At 42.5% G+C, this 22,351-nt stretch overlaps 1 protein-coding gene across 4 annotated transcripts in view; it reads left to right on the top strand.

Annotated features, from left to right (window-relative positions):
- The first annotated feature begins 29 nt into the window (after window positions 1-29).
- LOC124555648 (inner nuclear membrane protein Man1) overlaps window positions 30-22,351 on the top strand; it is a 337,416-nt gene continuing 315,094 nt past the window's right edge. For 2 of the 4 annotated variants that reach the window (XR_006968574.1, XR_006968575.1), the window contains exon 1: window positions 30-869. Coding sequence is in view for 2 of the 4 variants with exons in the window: in XM_047129632.1 (XP_046985588.1) it covers window positions 215-869 (655 nt within the window). In the remaining 2 variants the exon portion in view is untranslated. The remainder of the gene's footprint in view (window positions 870-22,351) is intronic. The other 2 variants (XM_047129632.1, XM_047129631.1) reach the window with 1 other exon arrangement.

Here is a 22,351-nt window from a genome sequence, read left to right as displayed (position 1 = left end):
ACAGTTGTGGTGTTATCTGCGACATTTGCAGCATGTTATAGTGTCTGTGGAGAAGTTGTTTGTGAATGTTGAGTTTGTATGTTGGTTCAAACGAATGGTTGCTAATTTATTTTCGTCGTTTGGTGTGAAAGGTATTTAATATATTCCAGAAATGACGTAGCTGTGCTGGATAGTGTGAGACCACTGAGTTTGAAGAAACGTTAGTGTGAAAATTATGGCCGATATCAGTCAGCTTTCAAATGAAGAAATTAGGGCTGAGTTGCTAAGATTCGGATATCATGTGGGGCCAGTGACACAGTACTCCCGAAATGTTTATATTAAGCGGCTTCAACAACTTTTATCTGAAGATGAGGATAAGCATACGAAATCGGATATTAGGACAAGACTAGCAACATTAAGGCTTTCAACATTAAGCTCAGAAGAAGATACCGACGAAGCAGGAACAGCATCTTCGAACAGAGGTGGTAGAAAGAAGAGAAGAAGTTCGCACTTTCCGCCGAGCAACGTACCGCATAGAAATTCACGCGCAGCACCAGACATACAAGATCCTTGCATTGTTAATGCGTTCAGAGTACCAGTTATTCGACCAGCACGTAGAAGTCTATTGGAGAGAGCAACTGGGGAAGTGAGAGAACGTGCAGAATTCAGAGGCCGTTATGCAGATTATTCATCAGGACTGGAAAGTTCGGAATCTGACGATGCGGATGCACGATCTGGGTTTCAATCTCGTAAAAAAAATGTATCATCGGACGTCACAAGTAGGCCTATTTACCATTCCAAAACAGCTGAGAGTCGTAGGAAGTTGTTACCTACAGGGACATCAACTTCAACCTGGCTGTCCACTATTCGCTCTGTCCTTAACCCACTGGGTAAGTTATTGTATAATATACAGAAAAGTGAAACTTCTCTCTTCTGTATGGGTAACTTTTACTGTAGGTAGTGTTGGTAATGGCATTTTCATTAACTGTTTCATTCTTGAAGAAATTATAGAGTTACTGAATTGTCAGATAACCCTAATTGGAGTGCATGTGAATATGTTGTACGTTAAATAACAAATTAACGGTAAAAAATTCATGCACTTAATTCGTATGTATCCATGGTAACATTGTAATGGCGCATGCAGCCCATTTTTATTTTTTTAAGGCATTGGTAATTAACATTTTATGGACCTTAATCTGTGGTCTAGGGCAGGTTTCTGTACGGCACCAAACGTTAGGCACAGATATATGCTGTAGACAACAACATTGTGTCCATAAAACAAGAATCTCTAAGGGTGTAAATACTGCCCATGAAAGCCTGCGTGCTATGATCTTGTTTGTTTTCCTGATAAATTGTTTTTTTTTTAATGTAAAAATGGTCATGGGGTAGTTGCAGTCCACAATCATAGCTATTTAACTATTCTGCAGCTTTGAAATACACACTCATATTTCATCTATTTAGTATGAGATGAATGGGGCACACCATCCCCATAACTGTTTGTTAATTTGGGAAAACTTTTTTATATGTAAATAACAATCTAGAATTATACAAAGGCATGTGTTGCTCTCTTCGTACCTTTTTTTTCTGCATCTGCATTCTATTTTTTTTTCCCGTGGTATTTCCATACAGCCATTGTTTTTTTGTGTTTGCTGAGATTACTTTGATTATAAGCTTTACCAGGGACAGTGCAACAAATTTTCATAGCCACTAATTTTCGAAATTGGCTAATTTGTTGCCAGTACTTAATAGGTGGTTTACCAACTAGGTGTTCAACAGGAGATGGTGTAATTTGTTGTATTCAGTAGGACATGGATACAGGAGGAACAATATATGGGAAAAGAGTTATAAAGTGCTCTCCCACCCCTACCCCCTCCCACTGACTTGATAAACAGTCTTTTTTTTCTTTCTTTTGCTTGTGCTGTTGTCCCACGATTTTGAAGGGTCAGCATGGTTAGGATCGGATTTGGCAAGGTTAATGTTAAGGAGTGGCCGGATGCCCTTCCTGCCGCCACCCTGTACCCCCTGGGACGGAATTATAGTAGGTTGAACGCGGGGACCAGCCTGGTATTAACCTAGTGGGATGTGGAAAACCGCCTAAACACCACATCCAGGCTAGCTGGCACAGTGGCCCACATCGTTAATCTGCCAGGTGGATTTGATCTGGGGCCAGCGTGCCTACCTGAGTCCAGGAAGCAGCGTATTGGTGCTTTCGGCTAACATGGTCAGTACTGGCTTGATAAACAATATTTGTGTAGAATATGCATCATAGTCCTTATTGGAAATGTATATGATGTAATACAACCTTTCATGGTTTATGTTTCATTTGTTGTAATTTATAATGAAAAGTATTAAGGAAATGTTGACTATGACAGATTTCTCACACAATTGAAAAATATACTGAACTAGTCACTATGTAAGGTCCACATGTTGTCGTAATAATGTGTATTAAACATGAAGGCATTGTTGGCAACCGTGAATATTGATGTCGGGCTGTGCTGGAAATTAGTCTACGGCCAGAATCTTCATTTTGCATTCACATTTGTTGGTTTTGCCAGCTTGTAACCAAATTGTCATCGTTCAGTCTATCGTAGATCTTGTTCTCCGCTACAGATCAGTCTGTCACTACAATAAAGGATCCCCTGTAGGGTGAAGTGGTGCACTACCACAGTCTAGCTGAAGAGTTCTTCTTTTATGACTTGCAGCAGAAAATGCTGTACCAGTGCCTTAATTGCACACTTAAAGTCAAACAGTGGAATGCAAAGCCTGTGGTAATTTAGCAGTAGACATGTGTGGCACAGAGGAGTGTGCACCTATTTACAGAATCTTACTGTACAGGAAACAGATATAATACAAAGCAGTTAAACACTTCTGAGAGTGGTGAAAAGTTATAGGCTTTCCCAATGGATTGCAGTGTTCGAAAAATGCTACATTTCGATAAGTGTTACATATATATCTTCTGGTGAAGATTACTTTGCCAGAAGCAGACCAGTGTGACATGCGTTGAAACGTCATGGTTTATCAGCTCTGCCGCCTAGCTGGAAACCTATGACCTTTTCATCAGCAGTACAGACTGGAAATGTCTTCATTCTTTCTACAACTCTTTAATGTATATCCTAATAGATAAGAAAAATAAATAAAATTCCGGTATTTATAACATGAATATGTACATATAATGGGAGGTGGTGTTATAATGGGAGTTTGTTGTTCAGGGGTGAAAGTCAGCAGGGTTTGCAAAGGTGAACAGGTAAGCGCCATTATTGCTGTTCAACAATTTCTAGTTCGGGAATTTTAACTTTGTGTGAATCAAAATAAATATAAAACTTTAGAAGCCATCTTTCGATGGATATAAAAAAGGTAAGAAATATCTTATTGAACAATACCATTATTGTTTCTGTGGCACCATCTTCAAGAAGCTCGTTTTGCATCTGGCTGGATAAACAGTTTTCTCCTACTAGTGCCAAGGCTTCCCTCCTGGTACCATTTTCCTCGGAAACGCATAGATCAGTCGTCAGGAGGAGCTGCAGCTTGTGGATCCAAGGAGTACCCATGCTCAATCCATCCCCGTGTCCACAATGGATAAGCCCTCGCAAGAGTTTTGGCCACTACAAGTTGCAAAAGAGGAAAAGGAGAAGGGGAGGGGAATCTGGAGAAAGCTACTCCAGAGACCCCTCCCCCTGTGATGTTGGGAGCTAGAATGGACTCAGGTGATTCCTTGTCTGTTGTAAGAGACAACTAATAGGAGTCTTTTTATTTGCTCATGTTTTTGCCTTGATATTTTGACCGTTCTTTGGACTTCTGAACGTTTTTGACCTTTTTACTTCTTTTCGCTCACCTTTTTCTTCTTCTTCTTCTTCTTCTTCTTCTTCTTCTGAAGTTCTGATCCCCATTTTGGGTTTGACCTCCACTTTCCAAATTTTACAGAAGTGCGGTCCGTTTGGGGAAGGATGCCTTACTGTGGTGCATTAGCTCTCCACCGTGCATTATCTCTTGCTCCTACCAATCAAGTGGATGTATCTTTGCTTCCGAAATCCAGTGTGGTAGCCAGTCCATCATATCTGGGTCATCATGTACCCTCCTGGTGGTAGCCCACTGACAATGCAGGGATCCCTTTGCTGATGCTGCCCTGTGTCAGCTAAGGAATAGATACATATCCACTTTGGGGTACCAGGACTCTGGGCAGTGCCTGCTGTGCTAGGTGGCCTTTGCCTTGGCAGGGTGAAGCACTTGGGGAGAGCCTGTGATCAGAATGAGTTGCATAGCGTGGATGATCCACAATGAAATGGTTCAAACTTAATGGTGGCTGTGCCACCACGTCCGTCTTATCAATCAGGAACAGTGATTTTAAAGCAGTGGTTTACAGTCATATTTAATTTTCATCTTTAACCATGCCTCGAGATGAGAGCCAGGTAAGGAGAAATAGAAGTGGTCAATTTGCCGAGTTGTGGGTTTGTTCTTGAACTGAAAGTGAATCTTTTGCTAAAATGAAGCCACTGTTTTTTGTTGAACATATTGAAGATAGATTTGGGGAGGTTGCTGCAATAGGGAAAATGAGAAATGGATCTTTGCTGATCAAAACATCGCACGCCAACCAATCGTGGGCACTTCAGGCCTACGTCAAAATAGGAGATGTACCGATCACAATTTTGCCTCATAACGAGCTCAGTAGAATTCGAGGTGTTAGCTTCCATCAGGACCTAATGCTAAAAACTGATGAAGAGCTGTATACTAATCTGGCATGGTGTGGAGTTCATTTTGTTCACATCCAGAGGGACACACGTATAATAGAGTGAACACTGGAGCTTTTATCCCAGCCTTCAAAGGCAAAGTTTTGCCTGATAAAGTTAAGGTCATGATTTATAGGTGTGATGGGACAAGTACTCCTGTTTTTCTAATGAGGCTATCTGTAGGGCATGTGGATGGGCATCCTATAAGGGTAATCCTGGTGACGAACTCCCTCAATGTGCCAAGTGTCTGGAACTGTAGTCTCCTCATTCACCACAATGTTCAGTGATCAAGAGGGAGAAGAAAATTCAAGAGTATAAAATGCTTGAGCGGTTGTGTTATCAAGATGCAAAGAAAAACTTTGAAAAACTTAATCCGAATTATATGGTCTCAAATTTTGCAACTGTTGTCACAGTTTATACCTCCCATGTGTTGCATGACACCACCTGGTCCTGGTCGTATTCCAAGGCCTGCCCTACAGTTGGGGGACGGAATGTCAGCTCCCTCGCCCCCTACATCTCCTAGTGGTTCCTATACCATCAGTGTGATCAGAAATGTGTGGCCATCCTCTGGCGGTGTTAGGGATGAGGAAACGTGTCAACTTCCCCCCCCCCCCCCCCCCGCCCTCTCCCAAGCCAAGGATCAGCGTCCACAAGCTGGGGACCAAAGAAAAGTATGGTTCTCTTCGCTTCTAGAAGATAAAATGGGGAAATCTTCACAGAAATCCAAACCTCACAGGAGGAGCTGAAAGATAATCCACTTTCTGAGGCTTTGGATGTTCCGCTCTCCGTCCCTGCGGCAGTTGTGCCTATGCACACTGGCGATGGATCGCACAATCAGGTAGACTGTGACCCCGTAGCAATATAATCACTCCCATCTTTTCCATTTGCCACACTCTCAGCCCTGACTCCAACACTCCTTCAATGGAATTGTAATGGGTACTATCGCCATCTGACTTATCTCCATCATTTAATGGCTACTTATGCCATAATTGGCATAGTACTTCAGGAAATAAGGTGTACGGCAGCATGCCTCCCTGCTCTGAAAAACTACAAACCCTACTGTACCAATCACATCATTAATGTCAAGATAGCATCCAGTGGTGTCTGTACCCTCATACACTCTGATACTTCCAGTGAGCAGGTGCCCCTTACCCCTGCACTACAGGCCGCAGCCGTGTCTACCTGTCAGTTCATACAACAATATGTGGTGTTTATCTACCCCCCAAATGGACCTTTCCAATATCACGAGCTGTTAGAGTTAGTGGAACAGCTACCTCCACGCTTCCTCTTATTGGGGGACTTAAATGCCCATAATCCTCTATGGGGCAGCAACACTATGTCTTGCAGAGGCTGAGTACGAGAACACCTCATTTCGGAACTGGACGTCTGCCTACTCAACACTGGAGCTGCAATACATTTCAGTGCCGCCCACAGAACATACTCAACTATTGACCTCGTAATTTTCAGCCTGAGTATCTCACCCCTGACTTAGTGGCATGTCCATGGCAATCTTTGTAACCATGTACATTTTCCTATCATTCTCTCGCTCTCCACTCACAGACATGTGGAACATGCTCCATGGTGGTTGCTTCAGAAAGCTGACTGGCAGCTTTCATCTCTACAGCCAGTTGTACAATGGATATTGACAAAGTGTTAAGGATACTATTGATGCTATTATTACTTTTATTCACGCTGATGCAGCAATGGTGCCCTACTCCTCTGGCTCATCCCGACAACCACTGGTGCAATGGTTGTCTGAAGATATAGCCACAGCTATCGGGGAATGCCACAGGGTGCTTCCACAGCACGAGCATCGTCTCTCTATGGATAATTTAATAGCATTCAAGAGAATCTGGCTGAAATTGCAAGTTTTTAATGAAGAAAAGGAAGCAGGAGTGTTGGGAGCAACATGTATCATCTATGCAATTCCACACCCCATCATCCCTAGTAAGGACTAAACTCAGCCACATTCCGTGGTACTTGCAAAATGTTTTGCAGCACACTTTGCCCTCATTTCCTGACCCAGAAACATGTTATTGAATGCCACCCCCTATCCTTCCATGCACTCAGCTCTCTATCAGACGACGACCCTTTTAGTGCATGGGAACTTTGCAGTACTATGACAAAGTCTCGAGATACGGTCCCTGGACCCAACAAAATCCACAACCAAATGCTGAATCATCTTGTGATGACAGCAGGAAACATATCCTCGGGCTTTTTAATCAGATTTGGTGGGAAGGAGAATTTTGGTCCCAGTGGCAGGACGGTATTATTATCGACCAATCTCTCTGACGAATTGGCTGTGTAAGCTATTCGAACGCATGGTCAACCGCTGTCTTTGTTGGTGCCTTGAAGCCTGAGGGGCATATATCGTGGTTCTGAAGTGACTTTTGGCCTTTCCAGTCCACCACAGATCATCTGGTTAATCTGGAGTCTGCAGTGTGCAATGCTTTCGTGCATTGCCAACATCTGATTGACATGTTCCTCGCCCTACAGAAGGCATATGATACCACCTGGCGACATCACATTCTATCTACACTGCATGCATGGGATTTCTGGGGAAGTTTTTCCATTTTTATCCAGAATTTCCTATCTCTCTGACTTTTTCAAGTCCAGATAGGTTCGACTGTTAGCACCTGATATGTCCAGGAAATTGGAGTCCCTCAGTGATTGGTTCTGAGTGTAAAGCTGTTTGTTATTGACATCAATGGTATTGTAAATGCAGTGGCCCCCACAGTCTCTCCCTCACAGTATGTGGATGATCTTCGCCTGCATTATGCCTCTGCATGACTGTGCACAGCTGAGCGTCAGCTTAACAGGGTTGTTTGGAGAGTACATGACAGCCTTAATCAAAGCTATCAGTTTTCTCCTATCGAATGGTAAAATCTGCACTGATTCCATGGTACTTGCAAAATGTTTTGCAGTGCACATTGCTCTCATTTTCTGACCCAGAATCGCCTTATTGAATGCCGCCCGCTACCCTTCCATGCTGTTGGCAATGGGGGCGTTCTGTAAGAGCCCTGTCGACACCCTCCTTCTGTTGGAAGCCAGTGTGGGTTAGATGACAACAGTTTCTGGCAAATTACGCAGTCACAATCTTTCAGATACCTAATCGCCCATGCCACTCAACTCTGTTCCACAACCAACAGTTTAGACTGTTTGCACATCATCCAAAACTAGACCAGCTGGGATCCGACTCAATACTCTACTGAAGGACCTCCAACAGCCTCCTTTAGTCTGTGTTCCTAGAATTCCCTGTCAACACCCCCAATTGTCTATGCCCTGTCCTGATATACAGATGGACCTCTTTTGTAGGCCCAAGAAGTATGTTGATCCTACCCTTCTCGGACACCTGTTTTGTTCAATCCTCAATAATTATTCTCATGTGGTATGCATCTACATGGATGGATTGAAAGTCAATGACAGAGTTGGTTACACTTTTGCACATGCAAGGGGACATGAGAAGCACTCTTTGCTGAGTGCCTGCAATGTATACACTTTAGAGTTGGTTGCCAAATCTCAGGACCACCGAACGAGGTGGCGCAGTGGTTAGACACTGGACTCGCATTCGGGAGGACGACGGTTCAATCCCGCGTCCGGCCATCCTGATTTAGGTTTTCCGTGATTTCCCCAAATCGCTCCAGGCAAATGCCGGGATGGTTCGTTTGAAAGGGCATGGCCACCTTCCTTCCCCATCCTTCTCTAATCCGATTAGACCGATGACCTCGCTGTCTGGTCTCCTTCACCAAAACAACCAACCAAATCTCAGGCTTTGCAGAACGTCAAATCCTTAGCCGCGATGAACAGATTAGAAATCTGTAGCAATCCCATGAAATGCTTAAAAGGCATATGCCAGTGGTATCCCTAAAATCTTTTGGTCGCCAACATCCAGGACCTACTGGTTGACATCAATGTGTCTATAAAGACAGAGACCTTCATCGGGACACCAAGCCATATAGGCATTTCAGGAAATGAACTCGCCGACCATCTAGCAAAAGACACAACTACAGGAGATAAGCTTCATGTCGGAATACTGGGCACTGGCTAAAGATTGCAACTTTGATGCAATATTTTTAGGCTCTGGCAATTTGAATGACAAGCTACTATGACCAAAGAAAAGTTGAGAGCAATTAAAGGGTCTACTAAGGAGTGGCATACATCTTTCGAGGCCTTTCGGTAAGATGCTATTGTGTTGTACCGACTATGCATTGGCCACATCAGACTCACCTACAAGTTCCTTCTGTGTTGGTAGGATTCTTCCCACTGCAGCTGCGGTAGTGTACTGATGATAGTGCATGTCTTTGTTGAGTGTGTCCTACTGGCCAATGTGTGGCACTCTCTCAGCTTCCCTACCTCACAACCTCAGACGCTTGCGGATGATGCTACAGCCACTACCAAAGTGCTGTATTTTCTGAACGAGAGTAGATTTTACATGAAACTATAATACTCCTCCACTTTCAGTCGTAGGGATGTTTGTGGAGGGAAGAGCTTCCCCCTTCAGTGGGTACCCTCATGCAGCTGCAGGTTAATTTCGTCCCCCCCTCACCTTGTTGTGCCTTTAAACCCTCTTGTGCAAGATGCTGCCCAGGTTATCTCTTATTTTCTTTTACCTGTCATGTTACAACTACTGTCACACCCTTTTTCAAACTCCTTGATGAGCTTATATAGTTTGAGCAGCAAAGTCCGCACTTTTTTCGCTTTTTACCTTTTTACGTGTTTCTCACACGAAATGGAGGGCTGATGACCCAGTAGTTTAGTCCCTTTAAACACATAATCATCGTCATTATCTGGTGACCCCTGAGGTTGCCTGATGCTGCCATGTCATCAGATTCTGATATTATATAGCAACTAGTATAGTGTGTAGGCCTGCCTGGGAAGACAGGTGGTGTGGATCTGCTCAGTAATAAGTGAAGGTTGCCATGTGGTGTGTCAGCCAGTAATACAATTCTGTCTGCTCTATGTGTGATGTATATTTTTGGAAAGGAGCTGAGCATTTAATATCATTATTTGGTAGTGGAGCGTGTGGATGATCGCTCTACAAAGGTCGTGCTTGCAGACTACTTCCTTTGTGTTTCAGTTGTACAAAACCCCATGTTCACCACTTTGCCCAGTATCTAGAATACCTGCTTCCTGTCAACAGCAAGTCACAGCTATCACGTCCCCCACCCCGTCTCATAGTTCCCTCGGCACCATCTTTGGGAACCACTCTGTGCCCCTGACTGGAGAAGCAGTTTTCGCCTCCTGCGTCTATCGGTGACAAGGCTTCCAGAAACCCACAGATCAGAGGCCTGACACCAGTCATTGGCAGGAGGAGCTGTGGCTTGTGAGTCTCAGCACTACCCACTGATCATTCGTCCCCATGCCCACTGTGAATAAGCCATTGCAAGAGTCTTGGCCACCAAAAGTTGCGAAAGAGGAGGAGGAGAAGAGGGAGAGGACTACTCTGGTGCCCATGGAGGTGCCAGATCCCTTTGTCATGGGATTCTGAACCAACATTCAGTTATCCCTCCTGCCTCTCCCCCTCCTGTCCCATCTCTCCCGTCAGTGACAGGCAGTCATCAGTGGCCATGATCCATCGCTCTGGCGCCATCACACCTAACCAGGATACCCTCAAGGTGGTGATACGGTGGATATGATTGTCGCCTGCTGGAGCTACAACTAATTTCCTCTTATTTTGAAGGCTCTGTTGCTCTCTAAGAAATGCTCTTCACTGATTTCTGTTCCCCAATGCTTCGAGGTTACCATGCACTCTGTCTGAATTGTACTGGCCCTGAGAGAGCATCTGGAGGGTTTGTGTATTGGTTTGCACAGATGTTGTCAGTGAATTTATTCCCCTCCATACCACATTGGAAGCAATAGCTGTGCCAGTGTAAACTACCCCAGTGATCGCCAATTGTAACCTATATTTACCTCCGTGCAGAACACTTACTTACCCTAAGATGACTACTTAATCCATCCACTCTCTCCCACCTTTTCTTTTACTTGGAGATTTCAGTGTGCACCCTCTATCTCTCCCCCCCCCCCCCCCCCCCCTCCCCAGTGACTCAATGACTATCTTTGTTGCAGTGACCCCTTTCTGGTGATCCTGTCACTTCCTTGTTACCGCCCAACAGACCAATTACTGTGATGGGCTCCTCAAAGACCCAACTGGCAGTTATGTACCTCTGCTGTCACCTTCAACACCTCTGTGTCAGAGTGCATTGACGAAGTTGTGGAAGACATCTTTGATGCGATCACCCATACCTGTGGAACTGCTATTCCCTTTCCTGCAAGCACCATCCAGTGGCATGGTGGACCAAAGAAATTCCAACTGCTATTCATGATTGTCGAAGAGCCCTGCAACGTCTTGAGTAGGCTCCTCCTCAGGCTACACTCCTCATTTTTAAGTGACTCCTTGCTAAGGTCAGCTATCTAATGAAACATACTAAGAAGGAATGATTGGAGTGCAATGTCTCCTCCATGGGAATGTATGCCTCTTCACCCCAGGTGTGGACCGAACTTTGTAGTTTTGTAGGTCCTCAAAGATCAACAGCTGTTCTAGGTCTCATCCTTCAGGGTGGTCTTTGTACCAAAATGTCTTCTCTCACTGAATGCCTTGAGACTAACTTTGTGACACCATCAGCATCCTCTTCTTACCCAGCCACATTTCAAACACATAAATGAAAAGTTGCTTCATCCTCTGCCAAGCTGAATTACCTAATGAACCTTTGACTGCGAACTCATCAAAGGATATGAGTTCAGGTCCTAATTTGATTACTGTCAGATGATTGAACATCTGAATGTTATTCAAAAACTCCATCCACTCAGGTTCTTCAACCATGTTGGCTAGAAGATGTCTTCTCTTCACAATGACATAGTGTTATTGTCCCACAGTACCTAAGCCAGGCAAAATCCCAACATCCATGACAGATACTGACTGACTAGCCCCACCAGTGTACTCTGCAAACTTCTTGAGGTGATGGTAGCCCTTGAGGTGATGGTAGCCCTTGAGGTGATGGTAGCCCTTGAGAGGATGGTAGCCCTTGAGAGGATGGTAGCCCTCCAGTGTGTTGGGCCTTTTTTCCCCCGATCAGTGTGGTTTCACGACCAACCATCTGTTTAGATTGGAAACAGCAATCAGACAGGCTTTATCTAAATTCCAACGCCTCTGTGCAGTCTTGTTTTGACCTTCATAAGGAATACATCACTTGGCATCATCACATTATACTTACCCTCCATGACCAGGGCTGTTGACACTCCGTTATTGATTTATATTCGTTATTTTTACCCCACCAGTCGTGGGGGGCTAGATTGGTATGCCACTCAGCTGCCCATTGGTTCAAGAGAAAACCATCCCACGGGGCTCTGTGCTGAGTGTTACGCTCTTTCAAATATCCAGAAATGGGCTAATGACTTTGGTTGGGCCACTTGTCACATCTGTGCTGTATGTCACAGATTTTCACATTTTGTATAGTCCCTAGTCAGTAGCCTTGATTGAAGGCTAGCTTAAAGCTCCTATCCTAAGAGCTTTTGCTTGGACCCTTTCCCAGGGTTTTCAAATTTTTTGGAAAACCTTTTTGATAAAAAGCTGATTTGGATGTCCCATATTTATCAACTAAAGACTAGTTGCATGCAAATTGACATTCTCTGCTTCCTTGCCCACATCTCTTGATGTGCGGATTGTGCAGCTCTCCTCAGTATTTACTAGACCCTGGTCTTGTGCATATTTGACCATGATTGCCAGGTTCATGGCTCAATGGCACCTTCAGCTTTTAAAATTGTTGGATTCAGTCTATCATTGTGGAGTAACACTGACCTCTGATGCCCTTCAACTGGTCTCTTAGACAGTCTCCTTGCTGAAGCAGGAATCTTTCCTCATCAGCTGTGATGGTGTCAACTGTTGCTCACTCATGCAGTCACTATCTGACAGTTTCCTAGTCATCCAGCTTACCACATCCATTTGGCATAGGAGGGCCATTGACCGTGTGACACCCACACTCATGTGCCTTTACCATTTGGAATGCTCCTCGAGGCCTTCTGCACCTAACTTTAGAATGTGTTCTCCTGCACGCCACACCTTGGTTAGTACTTAGACCCTATAAGTATGATGGATCAATTTCAAGATATTAGAGTTTTAGTCACTCCCATGATCTTTTGGCATTTGTTCCTTTCAGTTCTTTACGTGGACTGATAAAATAAGAAATCAGGTTCTTTGCAGAATTGCCAAAGAAAGGAGTATATGGGAAACACTGACAAGAAGGGACATACAGCTGTTAAGACATCAGGGAACAACTTCCTTGGTGCAAGAGGGAGCCGCAGAAGGTAAAAACTGTAGAGGAAGACTGAGATCGGTGTACATGCGGCAAATAATTGAGAATTTAGGCTGCAAGTGCTAGTCTGAGATGAAAAGCTTGGCACAGGAGAGGAATTTGTGGAGAACTGGTTTAAACCATTCAGAAGGCTGGTGACACTAAACAAGTTGTATCAGGCCACTACTGTCATTTACACTGATTGCTCTAAAACCATAGATACACTTTTATATCTCCCGTGTCAGGAACAACATTCGTTGCCAGGAAAATGTAGTATTTTTACGGCAAAGCTGATAGCAATTAACATAGCACTATGTTTTATTAGACAGACCTCCCTTAACCACATTTTAATTTGTTGTGACTCAATAATCACTATGTAGGTCATTGGTGGATGTTACTCTTGTCACCCTGTAATTTCTGCTATTCATGACCTCCTCTGTGGTCTTAGTCATACTGCCTACTCAACTGTCTTTCTCTGGGTCCCAACTAACTTGGATATCCTAGAGAATGATTTGGCCAACCATTTGGCTAGAGAAATGAATACCTACCCAACATTCGCTTTGATCATCTCAGATGCAGATTTGCAGCTGCAAATACTTTCTCTCCTCGCGCAGAGATGGTACATCGTATAGTGGCTACTGTCCCTTCTTGATAAGCTCCACATTATCAAGGAGAGTACTGCTGCACAGCTTTCCTCCAAGAAGGAATCCGCTGTCCTATGTCGCCTCCACATTGGTCATACTAGGTTAACTTGGTTTTATTTTATATAATGAGCTGCCGCCATGTTGTTTCTGCAGAGCCTTACAGTCAGTACTTCACATCCTGGTGGAATTCCCCTCCTCCTCCATTTTCTCTGAGAAAGTGGTTTTTGTTCTCAGATATAATGTATTAAACTGCTCTTCAGAGGGAAAGGGCAGGGTGGTTGGGCTGCAGCATCTCCCACTGCATGCTTAATCTGGGTGATCCTCAGCTCTACCTCCTTTGCTAGCTGCCTCAGTCATCCCTCCTTTACTGTGCTTTACTTGCTTATGGATATGGTCAGCCCTTTTTCTGCTACACCCCATATTCCATTTTAGGGATAGCACTCCGATTAATAGTGGATTCTGTTCCCCTCTTTACTGATATGACTCTCGTCAGATGCAGAGCTGCGGAGGACTCTTACCTGATCTCACCCACCTTCTGACCCATCACCTTGTTTTATTATTGATGATCCAATGGATATCCATTACGTTTTTGACCTTCTCACTTTTATTATTACACTAGTGAACCCGGCAATGCTTGGCAATGGCTAAATATATATGGGAATTGTATGTGCGTCCTAATCTCGTACTCTCCCATCTATCTGTCCATCTCCCTCTTCCATTCTCTCCCTCTACCTTCTCCTACCCCATCTCTCTGTCTGTCTGCTCCTCCACCTCCTCTATGTCTATTGAAGTAAATTGATCAATAACTTTTCGAGAATTTTGATAAAAATGTAAAATGATGTCTTATCTTTATATATATAGTAGTGTAGATGTCTCCCAGCTAGAATGCGTTCATTACTCTGCAACTCACCTGTACTCGAGTTGATGCCAGCTCTGCCCTACATACCTGTCCAACTGATATATGTAACTTCTCTGTAAATTATTCTGAGCTCTGAGCTTCAGTGCATTCATTTTTACGACTTGCTCAGCTGTCGTATGCCTGTGTGATGCTTATGCCCAGTACACTGGTCCTTCAAGTCCTAATAGTAAGAACAATATATGAAATGCCACAACTGCAAGGATTACGATAGACACACACCTTACACAAACCAAGATCATTGTTTATGGAATTTAGAAGAACCCTTTTCTTAGCTGATGGTTGAAAAACACATTTCACATCATATTTCTGCAAAATATGACCAATCCTGCTTGAAATACTAACTGCATGAGGCAAAAAGCCCATAGACTTTGGTGCCACCTAGGTATTATCATCTCTCATCTGGTTCAGGGTTGGTTGGTAGCATGACGCACATCTGCTCTGTCTTATACTGTAACCATTCTGATGAAAGGTGACCTCAAGATGGCCAAACTCAGCTGACAAGCTCCAGGATCTGAGATGTCATGGGCCCTGTGAACCTAGGTACAAAGTACCCCATCAGGCTGAGCGTATGGTGAGAACTATCAGCCTGCTGATACAAATCATTTGAGTAGAGCTCTGATGAATGCCATGTCCCAGTGTACCATCAACCTTTGTCCTGACCATCGCTATAAGGAAGGGAAGGCAACCATCCTTTTTCTCCTCTGTCATGAAATGAATATTTGTGTGGATTTTATTCAGGTGTTTTAAAAAGTCATTCAAATTCTCACTGCCATAATTCCAGACAGCAAAAGTATTATCTACATATCTGAAGAAACATGCATGTTTCAAAGATGCCAACTCCAAGGCATGTTCTTCAAAGTCTCCCATAAACAAGTTGGCAATGGTAGGTGAAAATGGGCTTCCCATCACAACTCTTTCTGTCTGCTCCTAGTACTGATTCAGCGTATTGCAAGGTCACTGCTGACCCCAGAGAAAGTATTGAGAGAAAGACTAAAAGCCTCCTGAAGACAAGTTCCTTGTCACATGAGACTATCCAGAGTCTTAAATTCTTATTGTGCTGTGTTCCCCAAGGTTATATGGCCTTTTGAAGGTCCACAAGGAAGGGGTCCTATCTTAGGCTGATTGTCAGTAATACTGGTGCTTCGACATATAATGTAATGAGGTACCTTACTGCACTGTTGAGCCCACTAGTAGATCAGTGTGAGCATCACATTAAGAACTCGGTGGATTTCTTACATCAGTTAGAGGGAATGTGTTTGAATGATTCTGACAGTCTAGTAACTTTTCATGTGGTCTCTTTCTTCACTTGTGTTCCTCTTGTAATTTATTGCAGTTAGGTTTGGTGTTTGAATTAACGAACCTGTTTCAACACATGTTGACATCCACTTAAATTTTAATCAATGACCCAGTGCTTTGGACAGACAGGTGGAATTGCCGTGGGAAGCCCTTTGTCACCTATTATTGGCAATTTGTTTATGGAAGACTTTGAGGAATGTGTCTTGGAGTCAGTGACTTTGAAATCTGCATGATTTTTTTTAGATATGTAGGTGATACTTTCGTTGTTTGGCATCATGACAGTGAGAATTTGAACAATGTTTTAGAACACCTGAATTCAGTGCCCTTGAGTATTCCACGATGGAGGTAGAAAAAATAGCTGCATTCCCTTCCTTAATGTGTTGGTCAGGAGAAAGGCTTGGTGGTATGTGGGGACATGCCATTCATAGGAAACCTACTCACATTGACTTGTATCTACAGGGTGCTATATCTCACCATTTGGCTCAGCCTGATGGGGTACTTCATATCTTGGTTCACAGGGCCCACGTCATCTCAGACCCCGAGAGTTTGTCAGCTGAGTTAGCCCACCTTGAGGTCACCTTTCATCAGAATGCTTATAGTGATAGATGGATCAGATGTTGGTGACACTAAAGTCTATGGCCTTTTTGCCTTATACAGGGAGAATTTCCAGCAGGACTGGTTGTATTTTGTGAATAAAGGATGTGAAATGTGTTTTTTGACCACCATCTAGGTTAAGATCCTTTTATGTTCCTTAAAGGATGATCTTCATTTATGTAAGGTGGCTGTCTATCGTATTCCTTGGAGTTGTGGCATTTCATGTATTGCTCAGACTATCAGGCCTGTGGAGGACTGGTGTACTGAGAATAAGCATCACAAATACTTACAATAGATGAGGACATATGCTATTTCAAAACATTGTCTTGTCTCTGGTCAAACTATGGAGTACAAAAACACGGAGATTCTGCCATGCACTTCCAGCTGTCAGGATAGTGATATTGAGGAAGCAATTGAAATTAAAAAGTAGCAATTAACTCTATAAATAAATATATAAACTCTATAAATAAATATATTAACTTTTACTTAAATTGTATGTGGAATCCTGCTCTCTCCCTTGTCAAAAAACTACTGCCTCACCTGTTGGTTTTTAATTTTCACTATAGATAAGGCTACCTGAGTACAACACACAGGACAAAAAGTTCATACAGAATTTGACTGCATACTTTCTTTATTAAATTGTATTAAGATCATTACAAATTGAAGATTGAAGAAGAACAGTGTGTAGTTGAGGTAAGTTATTTAACCTTAGTAAAAATTGGAATGCATTGCTGGCTATTAAAATTACAACACCAAGAAGGATAGCAAATGACATTGTTCTTTTTCTTTTTGTGCATATATGGTGTATAAGAAGGGTGTGTGATTAAATTGGTACTTGGTTTAGGGATATATATATGGTGAAAAATTGTTCAAAAATGTTTCCAGCCTGGCTGGACATAGTCAGACTGACTGTGGATGATTCATAGGTGTATATCTGTTTCAGCTCTGTGCCATAGTGTTGTGGCCATCTCTTAGCAATGCAAGATAAGTTATCAGTGGGTGAGAGGTCTGTGGAATGTGCTGGCCAGGACAATAATTGCCCACCCTTTGCATCACGATACATCAGGAGAGCATGGGAACCGTATTAACTTTCATTATCAAGTTGAAAGATAGTGTCATGGAGACCTTAGAAATAGGGCACACCCACTGGTATTAACATGTCACAAATGTAATGCCTACTGTCAAAATAAACAGATGTGTGAACCAGAGATAATTGTGTTATGTACCCAATGGCATCCTGTGCCATTAAGCCTGGTTGATGCGCCCAGATGAGGAAGAGGAAGAACACAATCTGACAGTGTTCTTTCTTCTTTGAGGGTCTCATCACACAGTTGTGTGCATCATGATACTGTACGCAAAACCACAACTTGTCTTAAAAGAGATGTATTGCCACTCCTGTGTCCGGTGTTCTTAGACAGTCTGTGGTTCTCCAGTCATCATTGCACAGTCCATGTGGATACTTATCTTGTTGCAAATGAGCCCGTTTCTCTACTCAAGTTGTGTTATGTAGCTGTACAGTACTGCATGTCTGAGTGAACAATATATCTATCCTCTTGGCCACTAGTTGCATGGCACTGGGTATGACCCTCCTCACTCCATTACTTCTATTTTTGAATTACAGTCCTGGAATCCAACCAATGTGAGCAGCAGTATAGTAGTTCAAGCTTACTTCTGTTGAATTCTGATACATGCTAGTAGGTGTTCCTTCTTCTTCCACAAGACACAACAAGATTTTTTTATTATTGTTATTGGCATTTGGCCATAACAAGATCTCCTCCCAAACAAACAATGTTCACATACAATTCCTGAATGAGAACACACAGTGTAATCTTTCTTTATATACTGTATGTAAATGGCATCACTCCTATCTACTTTGTGTTGTTATGCTGATCATTTGTACATCCAAGCATGTGGTAGATCTCGTGGCAATTTGATGTTTGTTATGCGTCATCTGATGTTGCAATTTCAGTGGCCAGCAATGTAACAGAGCAAGAATATGTTTCAGAGTGTTATAATAAACTTCTGTCTTTGATGTAACTTGATAGACACCAATGTACAGCCCATGAGAGGACTTCTCCATTTTTAGCTGCTCTTCCAACATTTCTCGTAGCACACGTCAGCTACAGTTGACAATTAAGAAGTTGAATAACAGGCAGAGAAAATGAGTTTTAAATGTCTGGCTAAGAGATCTGTATGTGCCCTTTTTAATTGCCCACACATTAGTTTTAATTTGCCTAAATTAAGAGTGAGGTACACTATTTTAAATTTTAGATTAATTAGTTAGGTCTCGAGCCTTGGTTTTGATGAGAAGCTTATGTGGCTGCCACACCTTAAAAATATGAAGGCAAGGTGTCTCAGAACACTCAATATTTTAACATTGGTTGGTCATAGGGCTTTGGGGCAGACAGAATTTGTGGTCTCCAGTATTATTGAATCACTTTACCATCCCGGCTTGGCTACAGATTTATAGTGGATGTGTCAACCAGAGAATCATATTTAAAAATACAGGGCGTTTCAAAAAGGACTTTCGAACTTTAAAAATTCATATAAATTTATTGAAAGAAGTTATAGAGCTGGGTTTAGTGTTATTTTTTTTAGGGAAACACACAAAGTTGTTTTACCTTAAACTAAAGATGTCATGTGTGACTTCCATTGGTTTCCTGCATACATTCCATCGGAAGTCAGTTTCTTCTCAAACTTGCTGTAGCATTGCAGGTGTAACTTGCTCAGTGGCTGTGTAAATTCTTGCTCAAGATCAGGTAGAGATACGAACACGATATTCTTGATGAATCACAATAAACAAAATAAAAAAATAGTGGTTTCATGTCTGGGGACTGTGGGGGACATGCAATTGGAGCATCACGGCCAATCTATTGACATGGAAAGTGGTCACTGAGAAAATCCCGGACATCACTCAGGTAGGAGGGTGGTGCACCATCTTGCATGAAGTAAACTTTTTGTTCTTGGTCATCCTCATCAATCTGTGGTATCAAAAATTGTTGTAACATATCCAGGTACATTATCCCGTTGATGGCTTTCTCATGGAAAAAAGGGGCCGTACTCCTTGTTCTTGCTCAAACGGTCAGTTTAGGCTATCACAAACATGTTGCAATATTTGATGTGCATTTTCACTGCCCCAAATCTACTGTTGTGTGTGTTAACCTTGCCACTTATAAGTGAAAAGTCGATTTGTGAGAAAATATGATTTTGTCCAAGAAATGTTCATCCTCATGTAATCGATTTAACATACGCGCACAGAAGTTCTTGCGAGCAATTTTATCAGTGTCTTTTATTGCTTGTTCGATCGTGAATGTGTATGGTTTCAAATGCAAACGGTTTCTCAACACACGCCAAACAGTTGTATGTGGGATTTGCAGATCGCGAGATGCACGCCAGGTTGATTTCATAGGCCTGTTGACAAAATGTTATCTTGCTTGCTCGACGACGTCATCAGGTGTGCGTGAACAACCTGATAATTTCCCATGTCTTACCAGGCACACTGTTTCTACAAAACATGTATGCCACTCATAAACTGTAGGCCTACTAGGAGGATCTTTAGCATACTTGGTATGGAAATTACACTGAACTGTTGTCGCCGACATTGATTCTTCAAACCGAAACCCACAACTAGCATGCTTGGGTGCAGTGAAAGTAGTCACCTTTAACGCAACTGCCGCTAGCACTCCTTACGGTGCAATTCGGCACTAGCGAACTACGCGAGACAAAACTTGGTGTATTTACCTACAAATTGACACTATAATCACCTCTGTAGCTACTATGAATTAATTTATATGAATTTTTAAAATTGTAAAGTCCTTTTTGAAATACCCTGTATTGAATGCTGTTCACCATGAGGGTTGCATGTGAAACCATGCCACTGGGGCATTAGGGACCTGCCACATTCCTGACCTCTGTGATGAAAGAAACTGGTGAGCTGCTGCTTCATAGTAGGCAGCAACCTTTCATGGTGTGACAAGCATAAAAAATTTACTCATCTCTCCTCTAACCTTCATTGCTCGTCCACCTTTCAAACAACCCGTTAACATCCAACACAACTAGACCATGTGGGATATGTGTGAAGGGTTTCCTTTTAGAAATAGCTGTGGTAGATATTGATATTTTACACCAGGGGTGCTCTGGCAAAAATACTACAGCGCTCAACCTGGCTGGCACATTTCCGCCACTGCCACATTACCCTTTCTGAGCATGAGGAGGGAGAAGTGGGAGAAACTAGGAGTGCGCCACATTTGAATGACAGTGCAGTCACACTGCATACTACTTGATTTTATGTATTACTTTTCTCAACAAAGTAGATTAAAAAACGAAACAAAATGTTCAATATTTAATTATTTTTGGTACGCTGAAGGCATAATACATTTTTTTCTGATACAAAGTGTCAGCAACAGGCACAGACAATTTCACAGATTTTCTCACTTGGTTTGCCACATATTCATGAGGCATTTAGTTTCATAATAAAAAAAATATTAAAAAAAACTTCTTTCACACACACATTGATTGAAATATTGTAGCACTTTTGCAGTCTCATTATGGAGACATGGAAACTCCACCTGAGGAGAGCAATGTAAATGTCCTAAACAGTTTTAACATTAAAGGTACTTGTATTTAAAATGAGAATTACCTTGCAGATCAGACAGTTACATCTGCACAGTCAGAGGGATGCTTTCAACTGAAATGGCAAATGCTCCCGAAAACAGCTTGAAAGCAGATGTAAGATTGGCAGTGTCCTCAAAACGTTTAGGAAACTATTCTTGTAATTCTTTCAAGGCCACAGTGAATTCTTCAAACCTCGTGTTTTCTTTAACTCCTGTGAGCTTAGGGAAATGGAATGTCTTTGTCAGAATGTGTCCCTTCTACAACATAATTTTCTTTTTAAATTAATTCCCATCATATAAGAAAAAAGTTAAATTGTAGTGTATTAGTGTGGGCAGTGTACAGTGGGCAGTGTCCACTTAAAACGCAAGCTGTGCAATCCATTCCAGATATTCTAATTTTTGTTGCTGCAGTCCATTGTCCTTAATAAATTCAACAATAGTGAGTGTTAAATTGAAAAATCATTCCAGGCATGTCCCTTGACTTAACCAACATATTTTGCTATGGTATATTAAGTCTTCGCACTCTTCATGGTATGTTAAGTCTTCGTACTCTTCATTCAGTTCCTTGGCAAACTGATGCAGTTGACAATGGAATAATGCATGCGACTTCAGAACTTTTACTATTCATACCACCAGTTTCTTCACCTGCTTCACACATGCAAATTTACTATTGATGTGGAGAAGAATGAATCCCACCTGTTGATTGTTGTAATTTTTTACTCTTTCAGTGTCAGCTAAACTTTAAATTCTTTCTGCATCTATTGTAATGTCGATTCATAGCAAATATGCAGTACCCGCTGCTTACATGGATTGAGAATTCTCATCCTTCTCATTTATCATTCCCACTGATTTCCAAGGTTTGTGACAATAGATCGCTAGAAGGAATTTTCTTCCTTTCTTCAACAAATATGGTGCACCAAACAGAGAAGGCATTGCAGTTGTTCGATCATGTTTGGATTATGGCAGCGTGTTAGATGCTGTCCACCATGAAGACATTTGGATATCAACTGGAGCCTTTTGACCCAGCCCAGTTCAATGTCTGTATGCAGAGGTTAGTGAACTAACAATTTGGATTCAGTGACATATCCTTTTGGCTCGACAGGCTCTAAAAATCTCAGCATCACCTCAGTCATTGGCATTTAGTGCAGAGGTCCAACCCAACTTTGAATGGCTGTTCAGAATTCGGCCCCATGCAATCAAGCCATTCGGGACAGTGCTACCGACTGTCTCAAGGATCTGGCTCTATCAGACCTCCAAATACACAGCCAGGGATGGAACGCGTTGCTGCCTTGGT

Source organism: Schistocerca americana, chromosome X (assembly GCF_021461395.2).
Source record: "Schistocerca americana isolate TAMUIC-IGC-003095 chromosome X, iqSchAmer2.1, whole genome shotgun sequence".
Lineage (NCBI taxonomy): Eukaryota > Metazoa > Arthropoda > Insecta > Orthoptera > Acrididae > Schistocerca > Schistocerca americana.
This window is presented reverse-complemented; position numbering and strand designations above follow the sequence as displayed.